Source organism: Calliphora vicina, chromosome 2 (genome assembly GCF_958450345.1).
Source record: "Calliphora vicina chromosome 2, idCalVici1.1, whole genome shotgun sequence".
Lineage (NCBI taxonomy): Eukaryota > Metazoa > Arthropoda > Insecta > Diptera > Calliphoridae > Calliphora > Calliphora vicina.
In genome coordinates this window covers 39,021,612-39,045,793 of record NC_088781.1, presented here as the reverse complement: position 1 = coordinate 39,045,793, position 24,182 = coordinate 39,021,612, and the positions used below count along the sequence as shown (strand labels likewise).

Below are 24,182 nucleotides of genomic sequence, written 5' to 3'. Positions count from 1 at the left end.
GACAATACCTCCTATAGTTATTCCGTACCTGCGATTTAATTTTTGCGATTTTCGAGAAAAACTAATTTTATGGCCATATTTTGGCGAATGTGTCGAATTTCCTTACTGTTATGATTTTTAAGTATAAGCTATTCAGAATATTATAGTCTATGTAATTTTAAATTTAGTCTGAAAGTTTTACTAAAATTGGAAAACGTTAACCCTTAAATAGTGAAGGTCAAATGTCAATTTTTTCAATATTTGGAATTTCTAAAGTCGTAATTTAAAAATGTAAAAATTTCAAACAGAATGATAAATTTATATATAACCGTGCCACTCATGGTAAAGGGTACAATTACATGGCCAAATATGCTTGGCTATGGTAATCAAAGGGTTAAAAAAAAAAAATTTTAATTGTGTGTCAAATTGGACAATTTGTGTCAATTTTTATACTGGATTATGTAAATTTAAAAAGTTGTTTTTTAACTAAAAAATTTGATAATTTCCTTCGAAACTTTAGTTAAAACTTACAGTTTTTATTTATCACCATAAACTTTACATTCCCTTGTTTTTTTTTTGTTGCTGTACAACCCCTTAGACTCCTTAAGACGGAGTTTTTAACTGACAGATGAGCACTAGAAATTTCCTTTTGTTTTTATTAAATTATTATTTTTCTTTTTAAGATCACAATTATACTGTACATAGTTATTTTTTTTTTGTTTGTTTTAAATTGTTATATGTTTGACTTGATCTTGCTAATCGTTTGCTATAGGATCAAGTGTGTTTTTGTTTTGGATTATTTTACAAATTATCAATACAAGCTAAAAAAGAATTTGTTGTGTGTTTTTTTTTGGGGTTTTAGCATATTTTATTGATTACAAATTTTGTTAAACTTACACATTGGCTGAGGGACCAAAACTACTAAAATACTTATTATTATGACTAGACATTAAATTATCGCTAGCGGTGGTGGTGGTGGTGTTGATGGTGGAGGAATTTAAATTTGAGCTACTACTGCTGCTGTTATTGTGGCTGCTGCCATTAGACACTTGATTATGGTTGCTGGTATTATTATATAAACTAGTTAATTGGGAGGAGGATGCGGAGGAAGTGGTATTGTTGGTGGTGTTATTGGTATTATTGGTGGAGGTGTTCGAATTCGAAATTAAATGACTAGGGGAAGGTTGTAAAAATTTATCACCTGCCGCATGAGCATAAGAAGGTGGTGGCTGCTGTTGTTGTTGCTGCTGCTGCTGTTGCTGCCTAAATGCTTGATAGGCATCCGAGGAGACAGCTGACCAAGTGCCGTCCTTGGATTTTATATACAAATGTTGTTTATTGGGCTGTTTACTGCCAAAATGATAGTCTGAGGCCGCTATTGAGGAATTAGAAGCCCAGTCGTTGAGCAATTGATTGGTGGAGTTACTTATGGCACCAAAATCGTTGTCATTAAAATGATCAGCATGCGAGTTGGTGAGAAAATCTAAATGTGATCCTGTATTGTGATTAGTAGCTGGTTGTGCAGTACTGTTTGAGGTTGATTTATTGTTGTAGAGACTACCAAAGTTTATGTTATTTTCACTTTTGAATACCTTGTTGTTGCGTGGTCTACGCAAAGTACCCGCTCCACCACCGCTTATCATTTGGGTGGCTAAAGTAGTGTTGGCATAAGCGCCCAGTCCCTGTTTCAAGGCATTACTGGCAACCAGTAATTGTTGCTGTTGTTGTTGTTGCTGCTGCTGCTGTTGTTGCTGTTGTTGTCGTTGACTTTGTGATTGCATACTATTGGAATTGAAGGGATTTAAACGTGTAGGCTGCAAGGGTTCATTATTCATCAAGTCAAAACGATTCTCGGTAATATTGATTTTATTTGCACTCATAGCCGTGCCAGTATTTAAATTTGTCATTGATTTTTTTGTTTGATGTGGTTGTGTTTTAGCCGGCGATGAGCTTAGTATGGCTGTGGAAGCCGTACTAGCTGTCATTTTATCCGGCAATGTTAACATATTGTTGCCAAAGGGATTGTTGTCCATATTAGCAAAACCTACAACACCACCAATACCAGCACCGCTGCCGCCAATACTACCACAACCACTGCCCATGGAATAATGTTGACTGGGTGGCGCCGAATACAGACCAGATGAAATACTGCCCATTGTTGAACGATAGTCATCGTTGTTAATATTGTTGCGTGTTAGTGCTGATGCCGCCGCTGTTGTTGAGGCCGTCGATGGTGATGATGAGGACAATGATGATAATTTTTGTTCATTTCCTGTGCGCAAAGCACCCTCTATATTATCACCGCCACCTTGTTGCTGCTGCTGCTGTTGTTGCATTGTTTTAATCGTTGAAGTTGTCGTATTATTTCCATTTCCGGTTGCATAACGTTGTGACTGCTGCTGTTGTTGTTGTTGTTGCTGATGATTCTGATATAATTTTGCATTTGCTACAAGATTTGTTGTTGCATATGCACCGCAACTATCATACAACGATTGCTGCTGTTGTTGTTTCTGTAATCCATTGTTTGCGGTCTGGCCATGTGCTGTTCCGTTTGGAGTTTTAAATGTTGAACATGCAACTTCAGCATAATCGGGCATATTAAGTGGTGTTAGTCTAAAATGTTCAAAATAAAACAAATGAAAAAATGTTTATATTTAAAATGAGAGTAAATTAAAATTGTAAATGTTAAATGATATGTCTTTAAAATACTTTATGTGTTTAACTATAACTTTTTAAGTTATGACAACTCCTAGTTAACTCTCCTCCATGTCTACCTATTTTGCTGTGGAAACATATTTTTTATTTTTTTTGTAATCAAAATTATGAATCATCATCAATATTGTTGCATCAAATTAATTAACAATTTGTTTAGGAAAACGTACATATTTTTTACAAATTTGGTTTTTATAAATAAAAACAATCGGTTTATTTTTATACCCACCATAAAAAAATATATTGATTTTATCATTCCGTTTATAACATATCGAAATATTGGTCGAAATTATATATATGTTTTGTCCTCATAAAATTCTAAGACGATCTAGCCATAGATTAATAAACATATATCGCAATATCGCTGAATGATCTCACCTAGCCCCCATATAAATGTCCCTCCGGACATTTAATTTAATTGTTTAAATGTTGATTATTTTGAGATACCCTCTTGGTCCAACTCTGGATTCTATATGTGTTATAAGCTACTCACTGGCTTATAATTGAGGAAGATCTACAGAAAATGTAAGACACCTTTTTTGAGATATCTTTTGTTCAGGGACAAATTTATGGTTCAATATCCAGGGTTAAAATGAAAAGTAATTTTAAGAAAATATATTCAAACTAAATTAAAAATATAAAATTTGAATTAATGTAAAACTGGGAACTAATCCAAATCCAAGTGTTCTTAAATCGACAGAATTATTATTTTTCCATTTTTATTTTCTAATACCAAAATTCCTAAAACGGGGAAAATGTGTTTCAACAACTCCGGTTTTTTTGTTTTAAAAAAAGTGCCCACTGTGCATTTTTGGATGTTCCAAACTTGGATGCGTATAACTTTTTATAACTATCAGTAAGATTTTTTATTTTCTTTTCAATATAGCTGATATTTCAAAGAAATCTTATATAACCTTCACCATATTATACTTTAAAAGACAATTTTTTAATATTTTTAGATAAACAAAATTTTTTTTTTCCAAATTTTTTTTAAATTTTTTTCAAAATTTTTTTCAAAATTTTTATTTTTAAATTTATTAGTAAAAAACAATTTATGACAAAAAAATTCACAAACAAAATTTGTGACAAAAAAATTTTGTTGAAAAAAAAATTCGGGCTAAAAAATATTTTTCCCGATATGGGCCCAATGTAGGACCAACTTACTATAGCCTTTTATACATCGATACAATGGACTTTGAAATATCTATCATTAGATATCCATATTGTCTATATTAATTACTTAGAAATCCAGATATAGATAAACAAGTAAGAAAGTAAAGTGGGTCAAGCCTAGGGTTGCCAGCCGGGCTGGACTTGGCTGGATTGTCCAGTTTTTTGATGCCTGTCCAGTTTCAAGCTAAAATTGAATTTGTCCAGCTAAATTGAAATTTTGGACAATAATATCCATAAATGAAAATTTACTTACTTAACGTGTATGTATTTTTTGAAGAAAAGAAAAAAATAAATACCAAAAAGTTTTATGGGAATACATGTCATATGGAATTTCTGATAATGATGCCAATGAAAAAGAAGAATGTAAACGTGAAGGATTATCAGAAACATTTTTATATTTCACTATGCAACAAATGAAGACTTTTGGAAAAACACAAGATCATGACAGTATAGGTTCGACTCCAATGGATAGTAAAACTCTATACTCAGTTTGTCCATTTTGGTGACCCAATTTTTTTTTATGTGCCCCCAAAGTTTTTGAAAATCTGTGGGGCCATCAGTTTTTGGTTAACAGCTAATTCAGACTTTGTGATACGGCTTAACTTTATATAGCAATAATATAGCTAAGAGTCCGCCAAATACATTTTGTTAAAATTTTTTTTTCCAAAATATAGCTTTTTCGTGCACTTTTTTACTTTTTTTAGAATAACTTCCAGGGACTCCTAATTTTGCACTAACAGTATTTAGCAAAGTTGTAGCTTTTTTCTTCCTATATTTTTTCAACAAAAGTGTACGAAAAAGCTATTTTTTGGAAAAATTTTTTTAACAAAATATATTTGGCGGACTCTTAGCTATATTATTGCCATATAAAGTTAAGCCGTATCACAAAGTCTGAATTAGCTGTTAACCAAAAATTGAGGACACTTTTTTTAGAGGCCCATAAAAAATTAAAAAAAATTTGGATTAATGAACATAAAACTTTTAATACGGATTTGGAAGACTTTTTAACAGCAGTTAGCTATTTATAAAATAGTTACGACTTTGGTGATGAAAATGTCATATTTTCTTGGGAAGATTTACAAAAAGCTTGAAATATCTGAAGAAATAGATAACGATAAACTATGTATCGATTACTGGTCTTTCGTGAAGCTTATAAACAGATTTGTCAAATGATATGGTTCTATTTTGTTTATCAAAGGTAAAAATAATGAATTCGAGAATTTTAGCAAAGTTTTTCTCAATACCAGTAAGCAACGCATTTTGTGAAAGAGTTTTTACTATTTTAAACAATCTCTATACTAAAGAAGGAACAAATTTAGAGGAATCTTCTACAGATTTTCCAAATTGTTTAAAAATATCTAAAGGTTTGGAATTGGCCAAATCTGTAAGCTCAAAAATGAAATAAAGTGGCAGTGTTAGTATGTATTTAATTAATTTATTACTTTTAATACTTTCGATTTAGCAATCGATTTTTGGCAAAAATTTTCAGAGATTTTTAAACTCCCTCAAAATTTGGAGTTATTTTGAAACAACTGTTTTAGGGTAGGTCGTAGTACTTTAGTACCTCTAACTCACACATTTTGGAACCGATTTCAAAATTTTAATCAGTTACGGAATGGTAAAGAATTAACCTGTCATAAAATATATGCATAAAATTCATTTTAAAGCGTATTTAGTTAAAAAATCGGACAAAAACTGACTGAGTTACTGTTCGTTACGTTGACGATTTATATCATTTATATACAGCCCAATTATGAAAAAAAAATTCCCCAGTAGTTTTTTCCCTTTTCGTTTTTTTAACATAGAATTTGAATAGGAAAAATGAGAAAAGGGAAAAAACTCCCGGGGAATTTTTTTTTCATAATTGGGCTTTTTAAAGCCCAATGTTTAGCTTTTTGCGAATCTGAATCTGGTATCGCTAGTCAAGCCCGACCATATGATACCCTAAACCAAGGAGATGATTATAAACAGTTTTCTTTCAAAATTTATATGGAGCTATGATTAATTCTGAACCGATGACTTTTGTATATGTACAACTTATTTGTTTTGAATTTTGTTTGAATACCAACATTTTTAAGAGATTTATGCTAGTAAAAGTGATTTTCGGAGGTAGATCTTATATGGGAGCTATGATTAATTCTGAACCAATCGTTACAAAATTTGGTGACATGACTTTTGTATATGTACAACTTATTTGTTTTGAATTTTGTTTGAATACCAAAATTTTTAAGAGATTTATGCAAGTTGAAAGTGTTTTTCGAAAGGGGGCCTTATATGGGAGCTATGGATTATTAGGGACCGATCGTCACAGAATTTGGTAGTGCGGTTTCGGCTTATGTAAAACTTATTTGTGCTGAATTTGGTTTGGATATCTATATAACTAAGGGCAATCGTATGGGGGCTAGGAGAAATAATGAGCCGATTCTTACCAAATTCAATAGGCTTCGTCCTTGGAGCATTAGAGAAGCTTGTTCCAAATTTTATCGAATTATCTTTGAAATTGCGACCTGTAGTTTGATTACAATGTTTCTCGATTTTAAATAGTAACCGAGACGGAAGAATTCCCGATATATTTATATATCACTTTGGGGGCTACAGAAAGTTGATTTCAACATACAGGCGGTTAGACGGACATGGCTATATCGACTTCGCTATATATAACGATCCAGAATATATATACTTTGTGGTGTCTCAAATGTAGAAATTACAAACCGAAGCCGAACAGCGCACAGTGGGGTCTAATGCCCCTTTTTACGGATTTATTATTATCTCAACAACAATAATAGCGACGCTCGCAAAATTTTACGTGGTTAGCCCTTAGACCAATACGCATATTGTAACAAAATTTTAGGGATATAGGAGGGGGAAGTCAATTACCCACCATATAAAATAATTATTAACTGTGCTATATCTATAGAACTACAATAGTTATGCACACTAATTTTGCTGTGGGTAACTCTAAGAACTAACTACACGTTCCGCCAAAATCGGAAGGGTATACGAGGGTGGAATCGGGATCCCCCCATACAAATGAATTATTAATTCTCCTATATCTACAGAACTATATCAGTGAGATACACTAAATTTATGCATTTTATTGATAAAAAACTACCATATTGTTTTAAGATGATATCATTATATTAACTAGTAATGGGCGGTTGAATAATAGAGATCTTTCCCAACTCATGACACTAAAAGACTTGCAAACTTTAAATGCACTGCTGTGAAATTTATACAACACAATATTTGAAATGAGACAATATAAAAACTACAGATCTGAACGTGAGTGATAACTGGCTCCCGATATAAAACTTTAAAATTCTCGCGATCGCGCTTACTAACATGATTTTTTTATTAAGCTAAATTGCCTGCTATCGGATGACTTCGTATTAACCACAATAAAAAACTTTTAAACAAGCATATACAAGCGTGAGTGCATGAGAGTTAAATTTTTAAAATTCCGCGTGCTATTCATTCACGATTAGAAAATCAATAGATGGAAAACTAAACTGAAATAAAGAAAAGTAATTGGTAAAAGTTTATTATTGTTTATCTCATTATAATACGTGTGAGTGAGGCCACGTCCAGGCCTCACTCACACGTGACTCTCGTATTATTAATCACAACACTTGGACATCTCAAAAAAAAAACAATGACAATAACAACAACAACGACAACGACAGCAATAAAACGTTTATCAGAATCGCAAAGTGCTTTTTGATGGTAGACTTAAAGGGTGAAGCTTTTACTAATTTACATGTAACTTCTGAGGCGCAGCGATGCGCAACCTAATTTTTTCTGAAATAACGCCTAACTGTCCAGGCTTTTAAATTATATTAAATTCTCTGCCCAGCTGAGCCCAGCTAATAACTTTATGTTCATTTGAACTGACAAAATTCCTTTTTTTTTTGCACTTCCAATATAAAAACTAATATCAAAGCTACTTCCGCAAATAATTCAAATTTAAATTTAACCAAAACATATCAATAAATACCTGAACTTGATGTATGCATAATTAGATTTGTTAATTTTTTTAAATTACCTATCACAAATAGTATTTATTTGTCCAATGTTTTATTTTTTTTTTATACATTTTTTAGGTTTTCTTCTCACAATATGTAATTTCAACACGTGACTATAAAAATACCTTTTAATATTTCACATTAATTTTTTGCCTGCTGATGTAGAATTTTGTGCTCTTTAATCTGGCACTTTCAGTTTTCACGATACTTGAAATTTGTTTTTTCAATTAATCCGCAAAATTTGTATGTTTGGCCCCTCTGTGCAGCGGTAGATCAAATCAAAAACACCTCAGCTCCAACCTTGTCTAATTTCGTTACGATATTTCCAATTGATCCCGAGATACCGAATTATTTCGTAAAGAAAAAATGTTTCTTAACTTCTGTGCTAGGGAACATAAGGACTACTATAAGGTCAATAGTGTAAAAATTGGAGAAGCGATTTAAAAGTTATATACAGTTCAATTTGAGCGATTTAGTACCATTATTATATAATGGTATAAAGCAAAACAAATCAAACGGAATTTGTAATTTTGAGCAACTTCAAATTTAGTTTGACTATAGAGAAGCTGTGTACAAAGTTCTAACAAATTTGAAAGGGCTAAGGCCTTTTGTTTTCACCCTAATATCTATATTGTAAAATCATGTATATTTAAAATATTTTAAATTGTTAACAACTTTTGGAACTTTTAAGCATTTCATCTAAAATGATGCAATATTACTTGAAACTCTATACTCTCAGTTATTTTCAAGACGAATTAATTTAACTAAGAATTTCCTTATCTCACTTCTTTGTAAAACAATTTACGTGGCAACCAGACTCACCTACGCACAACACAAATACCTGTTTTGTTGTCTAAAGGAAATTATACGCCACAATTTACTTTTCATAAAAGCAACCACCTACACATTTATTTAGCATATTTTCTGGGTTTTTTCGCTTTTGTTTCAAAATTCAACTAATTAAAAACCACTTAAGTAAAATAACTCACAAGTACTCCAACAGCATTTCAAGTGAGTTTCTTAGCAAGAATGAGAAAAACACACGACAACAGCACAAATGTTTACAGATATAACCAAATATAAAGGTAAAATATACAAAAATAAAAAGTAAAAAAAGAAACAGGAGAAGAAAAATATTTATATCATCTTCCAGCAACTACAAGAACTCAATTAAGAAAATTATGGCAAAAAAAAAAAAGAAAATCAACCAAATAAGAAGTGAAAGAAAAAGTACCAAAAACAACAAGAACGAAAATGTTTTTGAATAGTATTTTTATCTCTGGCAAGTATAAACAACACAAATAATAAAAAAAGTTAAGAATAATATTTGTAAATACTCATAAAATATAAGAAAATTAAAAAAAAACCAACACAACTTTTAAAGCTGCAACCAGTTACCTGAGATAATAAAAAATATCAAAAACAAAAAAATACTTTCTTTTTAATTTTAGCCATAAAACTCTTGAAGGCAACAAACAAAAGAATCTTAATGAAAAATCAAATTTCAAGTGGGTTTCATTCGCATTTTCTACACACTTCAATGGGCATTATTCTGTTGTTGTTTTTGTTTCTTTATGAAACTTAATGTGGCATAATGAAAACAAAAACAGTACAATAATAAAAATAATAACAACAACAAATGTTGCAAGTTCTACGCATTTTATTTATTCTAGACTTTCTAAGAAAACTTTATTTGCTTATTTCATTGGGAAATTTGCAACCAAAACAACTGTTTTAGTGATCTTTTTACTATTTTTTCTTAATTTTTAGTCTTAATTAATTTAGTTAAAAAATTGAAATTTGAATTTATTTAATAATTTTAGAGGGAGAAGAAAATGATCAATTTAAATTAATTTTATGGTATTACATTTACAAATTTGGACACTATTTCAGTTTAGCAGTTATTACTGGCTTCTTTTCGAATTTATTCACAATTAGGTGAATTCGCTCATTTTCACAAAATTGTAGGTATGTGCTTTCAAGTGTGTACTTGAATGTAAATTTTACATGTGTTTTGTTTTTGTTACAATAAAAAACATGTAAGAAAGTATGGTCGGTCAAGCCCGACCATATAATACCCTACACAAAGTAAAAGAGCAAAAACATTTTTCTTTTAAAATTTCAATAATTTATATTTTTAAGTGATTTTCGGAAGTGGGCCTTATATGGGAGCTATCTATGACCAATTATGGACCGATCACTATGAAATTAGGTCGTGGGATTTATGTCTATATTAAAGTTAACTATGTTGAATTTTGTGTGTATACCAAGATTTTTAAGCTATGGGAGCTATGACTAATTATGGACCGATCGTAACAAAATTTGGTGACATGAATTTTTTTTTATAAAACTTATTAGGAGCGGAATTTGTGGAGATACATATATAAATTAAACATTTATGACCGATAAAGTCCAATTTCCGAAGGACATTTGTATGGGGGCTAGGTGAAATAACAGACCGGTTTTAGCCAGTTTCAACAGGCTTGGTCCCTGGGCCGAAAAAATGATATGTATCAAATTTGATCGAAATATATTCAAAATTGCGACCTGTACTCTGTGCAAAAGGTTTACATGCCAGCCAACCAGACGGACGGACGTTTAATCGACTCGGAAAGTGTTAGACTAATATTTTTGGGCATTAGAAACATTTGCACAAACGCATTATACCCTCCCCACTATGGTGGTGTAGGGTATAAATATAGTCTACATTTGTAGCATATATGTATTTGTATTGAAAACTATGGCAACATAAGAAAAAAAAAACACTAGTACGCACTACCGAGTGTCATTTCAATATCCAGGGGAGTTGGAGCATTGCCTAATACCCTTGGATTTTCAGAGTGCCATTCAATTGGTGAAGAGCTGTTCTGCAAGGCTTCGCGAGAACTTTCGTTGTTTGTCTGTTTGGTGGATGTAGTCCTCGTTTTCCAAATATCAAACGAATACGTTTAGAGTGCTTATATCTAGCAAGTTAAAAAACATTTCCAAAGGCCAGCACGAAGTATTACTTTTAGTTGAATATGTGAAAGCATTTTGTCAATCGCATCGACGCCTCCTTTGGCTGCGTTGTAGTCAAGGATATATTGTGGCTTGCTTTTCTTCTGGAGTAATGGAAAGTAGTGCAAACGCTTTCCCCTTTTTTTCACGTAGGAAACCAACGAAAACTTTAATTCGTGAAAACTTTGATTCAAGAAAAACTGTAGACTCTTGCGGTCTGCTTTCATTTCACCAAGAAGACCGAGATTTTTGGACATCAAATGCCTACCCAGCACAGATTATGGTTGTTTCGGTTGTTTTCTCCTACCTTGGAGGAGAGAGTGTCGTGCACGACTTGCATTTGGTCTCCTTCCCGTATAAATATCGCTGTTGAGAGGATATGCGAACCAGACTTTTATGCCATACTTTGGTTGGATGGGATGTAATGCGTAAATCTAGTTATTCCCGATGGTTGATAGTACCGGCGAAGATTGTTGTTCACTAGAGCCCATAATACAGAAATTGGAGCAGCCTTATCGTTAACCAGTCGAGCAGCTCTAGTATGCTCACTATCAAACCGAATGAATTGCAAAATTTCCTTCAATCGAGATTTCGGCATCACGGTAATAACAAACAGCTTCCGTGCTTGAAAATACATCTGTATCTTCATCGATTTATTTGTAAACGCCTGCCCAAAATAAAAGCCCAATGAATGCTCTCAATTCAATATTTGTCACCTTATTCCACGCCCTCGCCTTTGCGGTGCGGTTTGATTCATTTCACTTTTGAAACGTTTTCACGGCTATTGCGTTAGTATTAATCCGAACTTCAACATCAAATCAAATACGAATGACTCGATGTGCCCTTTGGTTGCACAAGATGGGCCAACAGTGCCACGAAACACATTATGAGCACCGATTCGAATTGCTTGATTAGGTAAATTGGAAAACCTGATAGTATTGTCTTTTGAACCAACGCGCCATGCTGATGTCCAAAAACTGCCTTCTAATACTAAAAGACAAGTTCGACATGCCGCATTCCAAAAAATTTGAGTTGAGGAAAAGAGTATTGTGATATATTTGCATATATTTTATATGGTGTCTACATTTGTTGACTACCGGCCAGGATATGGTAATTTTTAAAAGTAGGGCCTGTAAATTATTTTTTTAACGCGTTAGTGGTTAAAACTGCATAGAATTGATTTTTAGAAAGCTACTGAAAATCTCTGACCCTGTTGTTGTGGAAATTATTTTTTTATTCAACTTTTTCTGCAAAAATGCTACAAATGAGTTTTTTAAAACACAAGAATTTGCTATTTTCACTTAAAAAATATATTTATTGCTTCAATTTGTTATTATAACTCCGAAACTATTAAGCCGATTGAAAGGCATTAAAGGTTATGCAAATCTAAACTTTTCCAAGTTTAGTTTAAGAATATCGAACTAACTCTTTTTGAACTATCATAACTTATGTGGAGAAAGGTCTAAAAAATTGACAAATCTACAAAAAAAATAAAAAAAGACTTTTCCATAGAATCTTAAATTTGGACCACACTACTGGAACCACAATATATAAATATTGTGCAGTGGTTTAAAAAGCCTCTAAATTTTTTTCGAATTTGTTGCCCTGTGTAATAGCTGTGGTAAATTTTATTAAAATCGGCGGTGACAAATCCGACTGTTGACCGCTTTGTCAATGGACTTAAAAATTCGGTATTTTTTTTTAAACATTTAAACAAAATTATTGAAAATATTGGTGACATATGGATTCCAAGTCAAAAGAACTGCTCATATTTTGAGGCCAACAACGAATTAAGCTAATATTGGATATTCTGTTCAAAAGTGAAGCGTATCTCAGAGAGAGAGTTCTGCATCGATTGAAAAAAATAACCGGAGAACACAGATTCATGATAGCAACCGAATTTGTTGCCAATCGTATGATTCTACCTTAGTGACTGAATTTTACTGTAGTGCCTACAAAATCTTAAAAGGGGTAACACAAGTTTGGTTGCTTTAACCGAAATTCTTCTTTGTCAACTGACTTTCTGTTGATAGAACCGAATAATTCTATGTGGGCAACCGAATCATTCAATTGATACCAAATTCGGTTGCTATCACGAATCTGTTTTCTCTGTGTAGTAGTCGAACGGGTCTCACTATGGACTATACAGCGGGTGAGGCAAAACTTCCCAACTATTTTATTCTAAATACGATATAACAGGTTGCGCAACAGAACAGTGGCCAAGCGTTGTCAAGATAGAATATTAAGGTTTCATGTCTGGCCGCATATTCTGGGCGTTTTTCGCAAATGCTCATTTCAAGCGAATCAGTTGCGTGCGGTACAAGTTCTCTGTGATAGTCTGGTCAGATATCAGCAGCTTGTAATAGAGAAAACCCTGTTGCTCCCACCAAATACAGAGAATTGTCTTAGCGAAAGGGATATTTGGCTTTGGTGTCGATTCGTCTGGTTGGCCGGGCTTTATATACGATCTCTTATGCTTTGGGTTTTTGTAATGAATCTATTTTTCATCGCCAGTAATGATTCGGTTAAAAAATTATGTTATTTCATAGTGTCTATGCATCATTTCGGTCCTGCAAAATTGTATTTCACGGTCACTCGGTTTAGTTCGTACGGTAGCCAATTTCCCTGCATTTGGATGAATCCAGCTACTCGTAAATGTCTTGAAGTTGTTGCTTGATTATCTCTCAATGATTTTACAAGCTCTTGTTGAGTTTTACAATAATTTTCATGGTGTAATGCCTCCAGTTCTTCGTATTCAGTGTCAAAATCACTACATCTGAACCACACAACACTTCTCTCGCACATTGAAACCGATGAAACACATTCACCGTAAGCATCGGTGAGCAAACGATGTGCTTTAGCGGCACTTTTTTTCAAAGTAAAGAAGTAAAGCAAAACTTCCCAAATATGACGCTTTGTTGGCACAAAATTCGACATTTTCGAAGCAAAAAAAACCTTGTTGTTTACACTATAATATTCAATAACTGAGTGAGAATGAATGACAAAAACTACGTTCAGTAGATACGCCATTTGTAAATCCCGCATTTTTAAGTCATACACACAATACTATTTATTTAATCTTTATTGTTTCATAAAGTAAATATTTAAACATATCCATTTTTTATTTCTACTTATTTAATAAAATCGTTTTTACCATTAGCTTTATTAACTATCAGTTATTAAAATTTTGCTATTTTATTTAAATCCATTTAAATGAAAGTGAATTTTATAAAAAATTCTGTTCATTTCCGTTTATAAATGAATAAAAATGTAAAAAATTAAATTATTTATTTCCGTTTTACTAAGTAGAACAAAAAAGCAGTTTATTGTTTTATTTGCTAAATGCAAAACAAACAAAAAATATTTAATAACAAGTAGATCAAGACCGATTATATAATACCCTAACTGAGGAAAGATCAAAAACATTTTTTTTTTTTTAATTTTCAATAATTTATTTTGAAAATTAAAAATAAATTATGAAATTAGGTCATGTGGCTTGTTTCTATTCGAGACATTTTTTGGTCATATTTTATTTGGATACCAACTTTTTTAACCCTCTAGTAGATCAAGATCGATTATATAATACCCTAACTGAGGAAAGACCAAAAACATTTTTTTTTTAAATTTTCAATAATTTATTTTTTTGAGCGTTTTTCGGTAGTGGGCCTTACATGGAAGCTATGAAATTAGGTCAAGTGATTTATTTCTATTCGAGACATTTTTTGGTCATATTTTATTTGGATACCAACTTTTTTAACTCTCTAACCCGCAAACATTAAAGAGCTAAAAAAGGATGTCTAATATTTTTTTATGACCCAATAAACTCAGAACAGCCATGAGAAAATAATTTTCAAATTAAGTTTTGGAACCAGTTACAAAAAGGTGAAGAGTGCCTTGGGGCATTGTTGTAGGTTTAGGTGTATAAACAATAATTATGATACGATTTTATTGAAAAATTAAAATTGCAAAAATAGATTGGGCGACTAAAAGTTAGTAAAACTTTGATTTAAAAAAAACAAGTAAAAAAGTATGGTCGGTCAAGCCCGACCATATAATAAGTAAAAGAGCAAAAACATTTTTCTTTTAAAATTTCAATAATTTATATTTTTGAGTGATTTTCGGAAGTGGGCCTTATATGGGGGCTATGACCAATTATGGACCATGAAATTAAGTTGTGTGAAATTTTTACCAAAATTTTTAAGCGATTTATGCACGTTAAAGTGATATTCGGAAGCGGGTTTATATGGGAGCTATGATTAATTATGGACCGATCGTAACAAAATTTGGTGACATGAATTGTGAATATATAGAACTTATTTGGAGCGCAATTTGTGGAGATACATATATAAATTAAACATTTATGACCGATAAAGTCCAATTTCGGAAGGACATTTGTATGGGGGCTAGCTGAAATAATGCAGCGATTTCAGTCAGTTTCAGTAGGCTTGGTCCTTGGGCCGAAAAAGTAATATGTACCAAATTTGAGCGAAATATCTTTAAAATTGCGACCTGTACTCTGCGCACAAGGTTTACATCGACAGGCAACCAGATGGACGGACGGACGGACATCGTTTAGTCGACTCAGAAAGCGATTATAAGTCGATCGCTATACTTTAAGGTGGGTGTTACACTAATATTTTTGGGCGTTACACACATCTGCACAAACGCATAATACCCTCCCTCTATGGTGGTGTAGGGTATAAAAATGACACAAAATTTCACGTGTTAAAATTGTGACATTACTCACAAAACAGCTGACAGAAGAAAAACTAAAAGTCTGAATGCATTTCGAGGGAAATGTTAACAAATCTGTAACTACAGTCACAGTTAAATTTAAAAAAATATATAATTACATTATGAGATAATTGGTTTAAAGGTCCTATGTCGGAGCTTTGTATGACGGCTAGGTGAAATTTTTACTAGTTTTAATAGGGTCGATCCTTGGATAATGTAATATATGTGCTAAATTTAATCGAAATATCTTCAAAATTGCGACCTGTACTTTGCCCAAAAGTTTATATGGACAGGCAGCCTGACGAACAGAAGGACGAACATACGGATGGATGGACATCAAAACACGATTGTAAGACGATCGGTATACTTTCAGCTCGGGCTAATATTTTTGGCCGTTACAAACTTATAATACCCTCCCATCTATGCTGGAGTAGGGTATAAATATTAATATTTAATTATAACATTGTTTATGACAATAGCATAACAAATTCATTTAAAATGCTGCTTTTGCCTTAAAAGGAAATAAACATTTCAATATGTAAACGAAATCCTCTTTGAACTTAATAACCTTTGAAGAATTATTAATATTTTTATTATGAATATTTTGTATTGCTATGGAATTTGTTGTTGCTGTTGTTTTTATTAATAAATATTTAGTTTATTTATCACGTTTCATTTTATTTTTTCCTACTAAATTAAACCCTTTTTCTTATTTCTTTTTTGCATAAAAGCAAAAAGATTTGAAATGAATGATAGAAATGGTATGACAAGTATTTCTATGCTTTCTCTGCTTACCTTTCATAATCTGGCAAAGGCATGTGGTGTTGCTGTTGTTGTTGTTGCTGGTGGTGCTGCTGCTGTGCTGTTTGGCCGGCTACCTGGGAATAATCCGGCAGCTGCTCCTTTGTGGTACAAGATGTTGTATTGGCCTGACGCCAAACCCCACCGGCTGGATCGATCCAAACACCACCGCCACCATTGGCATTTAATGGCAGAGTGGGGAATTTTCGCACAGCACCAATTGCGTGATTTCCTGCAATAAAATGAAAGAAAACTTAAATAAATTTGTTTTGACTAAAATAGAAATATAAAAGAAGAAAGATTTTCAATAATTTAATGATACTTTTCTGTTGCCAGGCTTTTATAGCAAATCGTTTTTTATTGTTCTGAAAAATCTTTTCTTTTCTGTTTAATAAAACATTAGCATTATTATTATTATTAATTTAGTTTTGTTTTGTTCTTTTTATGCCTTTTTAGGTGCTTAAAATTTGTATTTTTTTTTACCGGAAATACAATATATAACTGAGTTCTTTTCTTGTTTTCTGTAATTATTTGGAATTTATTAATGTATCTACTTAAGTAGTCTTTTTGTTTGCCAGCTTAAGATGTCCTTAATTTAGTCCTTTATTTTATGGCTGTTTTTATGTTTTACTCCTGTTGTTTAGATACCTATCGTTTGTATTTTATTTGCTACGTTTTTGGAGAGTTTTTTTTTTTTGTTTTCTTTATAATTGATGTGATTTTCACGTGTCGTTAAATAATTTACAAATTTCATTTTTGGTTTGTTCGTTTTGTTAGTAATGTAATCTTATCTTAATGTTGGTTTATTTTTTAGGTTTTATTTTTAGTATTTAGTATAATTAAACAATATTTTTTAAGGTAAATTTAATATTTTTATAGGATTTTGTGAATATGTTTCAATTTTTCAATAAAGAATATTTTGTCAATTTAATATTTGAAAATTAGAAATATGATTATTATGAAAATAAGTTCAGGAGGCTTTAAAAGAAGAAAATCAGTACTCAGAAGTACGTTTTCTAGAAATATAATTAAGTCATTTTTTGACTTAAACTAGGCACAAATGTTGCCAGATTTTCGCCATTCTTAGCAATACTATTTCAGAGTTTGTTTTTTACAACTTATAATTGTAATTTTGATGGGTACAGATCTCTCATATATCCTCACTTAGTTATTGAACCTTATAGTGCTTCGAAAATGTCGAATTTTGTGTCAACAAAGCTCATATGCTGGAAGATTTTCTTTACTTCTTTAATTCGAAAACAAGTAGGAAAGAATGGTCGGTCAAGCCCGACCATATAATACTCTACACTAAGTAAATGAGCAAAATAACTTTTCTTTTAAAATTTCAATAATTTATTTTCGTGAATGAATTTCGGAAGAGTGCTATGATGGGAGCTATGACTAATTATGGACCGATCGCCATGAAATTATATCATGTTATTTATGTCTATATGGAAGCTATTCGTGTTTAATTTTATGTGTATACCAACATTTTTAAGAGATTTATGCTCGTTAAAGTGATTTTCGAAAATGGGCCTTATATGGGAGCTATAACTAATAATGCACCGCTAGAAATGGAATTTGGTTGCGTTATTTATGTCTATATGAAAGTTATTTGTGTTGAATTTTATGTTTATACCAACACTTTTATTTTCGGAAGTGGGCCTTATATGGGAGCTATGACCAATTATGGACCGATCACCATGCAATTACGTCATGTGATTCGTGTCTGTATTGAAGTTATTTGTGTTGAATTTTATGTGTATACCAACATTTCTAGGTGATTTATGCACGTTAAAGTGATTTTCGGATGCGGGTCTTATATGGGAGCTTGGACTAATTATGGACCGATCATAATAAAATTTGGTGACATGAATTTTGTATATATAAAACTTATTTGAAGCAAAATTTGTGTGTCGGGTGGACATTTGTATGGGGGCTAGGTGAAATAATGGCCGACCAGCCAGACGGACGGACGGACATCGTTTAATCGACTCAGAAAGTGATTCTAAGTCGATCGGTATACTTTAAGGTGGGTGTTAGGCTAATATTTTTGGGCGTTACAAACATCTGCACAAACGCATTATACCCTCCCCACTATGGTGGTGTAGGGTATAAAAGTGCCGCTGAAGCACACCGATTGCTCACGAAAGCTTAAAGTGAATGTGTTTCATCGGCTTCAACGTGCGAGAGATGGTTTTTGCGGTTCAGAAATGGTGATTTTGGCACGGAGGACAAAGGTAGCCAGCCAAAAAAGTTTGAAGACCAAGAATTTGAGACATTAGTCCATGAAGATCTTTGTAAAAATCAACTTGAACTTGCAAAACCATTGGAAGCTATTCAAGCAGCAATTTAAAAATGTTTGCGAGCAGCAGGATTCATCCAAAAGAAAGACTATGGGGAGAGACCTTGAAAGATGATTTTGTATGTCTAAAAAAGTAGGGAAATGGGGAGAGACCTTGAAAGATGATTTTGTAGGTCTAGAATTCTGCTTGAACTCTATAAAAGAAAACAAAATTTTGCAGCGAATCATTACTTGTGATGAAAATGGATCCATTACGATAACCCGAAGCATACGAGATCGTATGTGAAGCCCGACTAACCAGTCGAATCGACAACAAAGCCAAATATCCATGGCGATAAGGTAATGCTCTATATTTGATGGAACCAAAAAGGTCATATCTATTATGAGCTGCTGGCCAGGGAACCTGTGCCGAATGAAACTGATTCATTTGAAGCGAGCCCAGAAAATGCGGCTATACATGAAACCGTAATATTCCATCATGACAACGTTAGGACATATGTATGTTTCAATATAATTTAAGAACTATTTAGAAAGTAGTGGTTGGGAAGTTTTGCCTCACCCGTCTTATAGTCCAGACCTTGGGCCATCCAAAAACTCTCTGGGATTGTCTTTATCCGCTTTTGGCCACACAAGATGAGTAGTACTTTTGGCTCGGAATCCATATGTTGTCAGAAATATGGGAAGAGGTCATAGCTGACAATGGTCAATATTTTGACTAAATTTATATTGTATAAATGTTTCAAAATAAAAGCTAAAAATTTAAAAAACACCGACTTTCAAGTCATACGCCCGATATTTTGTTACAATTCTGAGAATCAAAAATGTTTTTAATTTTAAAACAAAAAAAATCTATAAACCTTTTCAAGACAATTCTACAAATAAACCAAAAAATGTTTATCCATTGACAATTAATTGCTTTACATATTAACATCTAAGATATGTACTTAAAAACCTTGTACCTTGAAAATTCTATTATTGGTCTTAGGATATGAGGGAATGCTAGATGAGTTATCAAGTATGAATCTGAGACGCATCTATTCCTTCATCAGATAATCTGGTTGGTTCACCTTGGTAACAACGGATTTCGAATAAGTATCCTGTTGTTTACTTCTGGGTATCACAATATGATTAGTTTGCAATGGACGCAAGTGAGCTGCTTGATTGGTCTCTGATAACGGAACCTAACCTAGGCTAATATCAAACCGTAATGGCTCTACTTGATTGATTAAGTGTAAAGAGAATCCAACCAAGAGATCAACCAACCAACATTTGTAATGAGCCAAGAATTTTATTTAATATTGAATTTTTAGTTGTATACTTTGAAAAATTTTATTCTAGCATTTAAGATTCCTTAACTTAAATTATAATGTTCCTCAAAATAAACCGAAAGAAGTTCAACAAACTGTACAAGAGACAAACAAATGCTACACACAAAACTAATGTAAGGCCTAAGTATTGAATAAAATTATATTTGATTACGTGACATATGGACAAATTAAATTTGTATTAACATTAATGCCAAAACTGAGAACATCATGACGTATGATTAATATTAAATTAATGACTAAATAATATTATTCATACGCATGTGACGCCCACACAGGAAATAAATAAATTTGTTAACCCTGCTGTTAGGTTTGGACCATTTTGGTAAAATTTTTTTTTATTTTTTATATAAATTTGCAATGGCTTATCGTATCAACTTAAAACGTCTGCTCAGGTATTATTTTTCTATTTTAATGATTTTAGTTAGATTTTAGCTATATAGGATAACATCGAACAGAAAAAAATTAAAATTTACAAATCTTAGGTTATGGACCATTTTGGTCCATGCAATATATTTTATTCTTTATATGAGTAAAAGTAAGAAAAAACAATTATGGTTTATTGTTATTTTCGAAGCAAGATGAAAAAATTGTTTTTCGATTCGATTTGCATACAAATATGTTGGACATAATGCATTTGGCATCACATTTGAACTTACATCAATTGCAAATTCCCCATTTTCTAGTAGCTGAAATGTTTATATCAACTCTTGTAGATGGTACACTATTTGATGGCGAAGCTTTTTGTTGAGTCAATAGCTCTGCTGCAAATGGATTTTTAGGTTTGACTGTCCATTTCAAAACGTATTCTTCTGATAGGCACATATCTAACTGGCGTAAAAACTCGGATGTATCATCTTTATTTGAAAATACATAATTTTACCATCTATTTAATTTTCTTTTAGTGTTGTAGTAACTAATCGTTTGATCAGCAGTATCAACGCCTCCTAAGATAGATAAAGGAAACTTTGTACAGTTATAATAAGAAACGATTGCAGGTATCTTGTTATGATTATTGATGGAGCTCATCAATATAGTTCCTTTAGTTTTATGGCCGATATATATAGCAAACAAGTGCTGCGATTTCACTAAAAGCAAATGCGGATGTATATAAAGGAACTTTTTTGGACATAAACAATTTCGGTGGAAGTTTTGTTTTCCCGAAATGTTCCCATATATGTCCGTCTCCTTTGCATCTTACTCAAAAGATGAAGTTATCACCTGTTATCAGGATGTTATAAAACATTGAAAGAAGAGTTTCCCAATTGTCCCATAACTCAAACTTGTCACTACTTTTTTGTTGTCTTCTGTTGACAACATCATCCAAGCTGAGAGCATTTGTATCAATATGCCAAAACTTGCATCAAACTAATCTTCGTTTTTGCCACTGCAATATAAAATTATTATGATAACCTAATTACGTATACACAAGACCAAAATCCCAGCAAGAATTAGAACACCAATAAATCTTTCCATTTGCTTTCAAATTTAAGTCTACCACATTTATTCGTATTACCCATGATTATTTTCACACCACAAAGCGTTAAACCTGGTGGTAATGATGTAATATTCTCCGCTGAAGCTCCAATGTGACGTGGTAAAGGAATCCATTGCATTTTGGTTTTCGCAATGTATAATGCATCTACAGCATAATCTGCTTCATTTTCTTCACCATTGTTCATTTCACATTCATCAATATGACTTTCTTTCAATATTTTCATCTAATATGGACGAAAATGAAATATCTGAATCAATTTCATTTAGAATTTCGGCAATATCACTGATAATATTTCGTCAATTTTCCATTTTTTTTAATTTTTTTTATAAAAATTTATATATTCACTTTTATAAATATTTAAAATGTCTGGTCAAAGAGTTTTATGTAAAATTTTTTATGAAAAATACAAAGAGGACCAAAATGGTCCCTTACCTAAGATTCGTAAGTTTTTTTTAACCTAACAGCAGGGTTAATATGTATTTGTCGTTTGCTTGCAATGCTCATGTTATTGAAATAAATATAAATAAATAATATAAAATATTTAGCATAACTTAATTCATTTTCATTAATGAATGAAATTTTTATTTAAGAAACTTTGCTAAAATCACTTAGAAGTTATTAAGTATTTACTATGCAATACTATAGCAAAACCTAAAACTGTTTTTTGCATATTTTACTGCTTTTTGTATTAAAAACTCTGGAACTTTTCCAATTTAGGAAAATGCAAGCAAAAAAAATTGGCAAGTTCTAAACATTTAATATAAAGTAATATTTAGTAATTATGGTCAATTTATATAAAAAAAAATCTTCGCTTTTTAATACTTTCATGGTTTTTATATTTACTGACACAAACAAAATAACACTAAACATTATTAACCTTTAACTTACCATGTAAACTACCCAATGAGGTCTGCTTGATGAATTGATAACGTTTAAATAAAACCAAAGCACCAAATAGAAAAACTATAATAGCTATTATGGAACCCAGTAAAACGATAAACCACGTCTGAGTTAAAAAATCATCCGCTATATCACGATTGATGGGATATCTGCAAAAAATAAATATTAAAAGAAAATAACTAATATTAATTTACTCTACGTTAAATAAAGTCACTATAATGAGTGACATTATTAAATGGAAATGTTTGTAATAAATATAGTATGCAAAGCTACACACATTTTGACCACATCAACATACCTTGTGTAGCCAGTATCTAATGATTGTGTTCTGGGATCCATACGCAATACCGCTGGTTTACTAAAAGGACCAACACCTACTTTAGTGGCTGCTGCCACGACAATATAATAGGTGACACCTGTGGTGAGATTGGCCAGCAACAGGGTTGGTGAGCTGGCATCTATTGTCATATTTTTATAAATGCGTGTTGTATTGTGAACATCTAAACCTTTGACAATCACATTGTAATTGGTTAAAATGCCTGAATGATGTTGCCAGCAAAAGAAAGATGGAAAGAATAGAGTTAATTTAAAGGTATTAGCAACTAGTTAGTATTATGTGTTAAATGAAAAGTAATTTTAATGAAGTTTAAAATAAGGTAATTTTATGGCAAGCTTTTAAATATTTCTTACCATTTCGGGTTCTGTTGGGATATGGTGGCTGCCATTTTAGGAATACAGAGGTGCGATTAAATTGTATAGCCTCCATACCATGAGGCGGCGATTCTGGCACTAAAAAGTGAGAAAATAAGAAAAATTATGGAATAAATAATAAAAATTAAACATAAATTATTTTTTATAAAATAAACGAAAGTAAGAAATATCAGACAAGGTGCTTAACAATAACTACATACAAAGGGTTTAGAAAAAGCGGTAGAAAAAATAGTTTATTTATAACATTTACTGATTTAAAACTTATTCTAACTTTACATGTGATAAATTTAAATACGCTTATAAAGAACTTGAGGTTCAAAAGCGAAGATTTCAAAAAAGCTCCTTTTAATGAAAAGGTATTGTGTGGAAAAAGAAAATGGGAAAACAAAAAAAAAAGTATAAAAAAGGATCCTGTCTGAAAACGCTTTTTGTTTAAAAAAGCTCATTTTACGGAAAAGTTGTTTAGATTCAAAAAAGCTTCTTTTGAAAAAGCTTTTCAAATTAAAAAAGTGTTTGTAAAAATAAAGCTGCTTTATTTATGATAAAGCTATTTTGAAGGAAAATTATTTTTTGGGTGCAGAATTTAAAAGCTTTTATATAGTTAATCTGTTTTTGTATCAAAATGCTTGCAATCTGATAAAGAATTTTGTCTTGAAACATATTTTTATTAAGTTTATATTTATTATTTTGGAAAAGCTTTCTGTGTAAAAAGTTTTTATAGAAAATCTTATTGCTGAAAAAAGCTCTTTTCGTCAGTTTGTTTTGTTTTTATGAAAAAAGCTTTTTACGGTTTACAATTTTTTTTTTTAAAAATTTTACTGAAAAAATTGATTACTTGAAAAAAGTTCTTTTGTTTATGGAGTTTCAAATAATTCTATATTTTTTTTTTCCTGTCTGAAAAACATTTTTGTGTTATAAAGTCTATTTATTTTACGGAAAAGTTTTAGATTCAAATACATAACTTCTTTTTGGAAAAGCTTTTGAAATTAAAAAAAACTTCTTGTTTGGCAAAGCTGTTTATATGT

General features: G+C 31.7%; 1 protein-coding gene across 1 annotated transcript in view; it reads right to left on the bottom strand.

The window, feature by feature from the left end:
- Positions 1-556: 556 nt before the first annotated feature.
- robo3 (roundabout 3) overlaps positions 557-24,182 on the bottom strand; it is a 220,414-nt gene continuing 196,788 nt past the window's right edge. The window contains exons 8-12 of the mRNA XM_065501810.1: positions 23,137-23,235; positions 22,745-22,985; positions 22,435-22,595; positions 16,413-16,650; positions 557-2,592 (exon numbers count right to left, since the gene is read on the bottom strand). Of these exons, the coding sequence (XP_065357882.1) occupies positions 873-2,592; positions 16,413-16,650; positions 22,435-22,595; positions 22,745-22,985; positions 23,137-23,235 (2,459 nt within the window). The 3' untranslated portion in view covers positions 557-872. The remainder of the gene's footprint in view (positions 2,593-16,412; positions 16,651-22,434; positions 22,596-22,744; positions 22,986-23,136; positions 23,236-24,182) is intronic.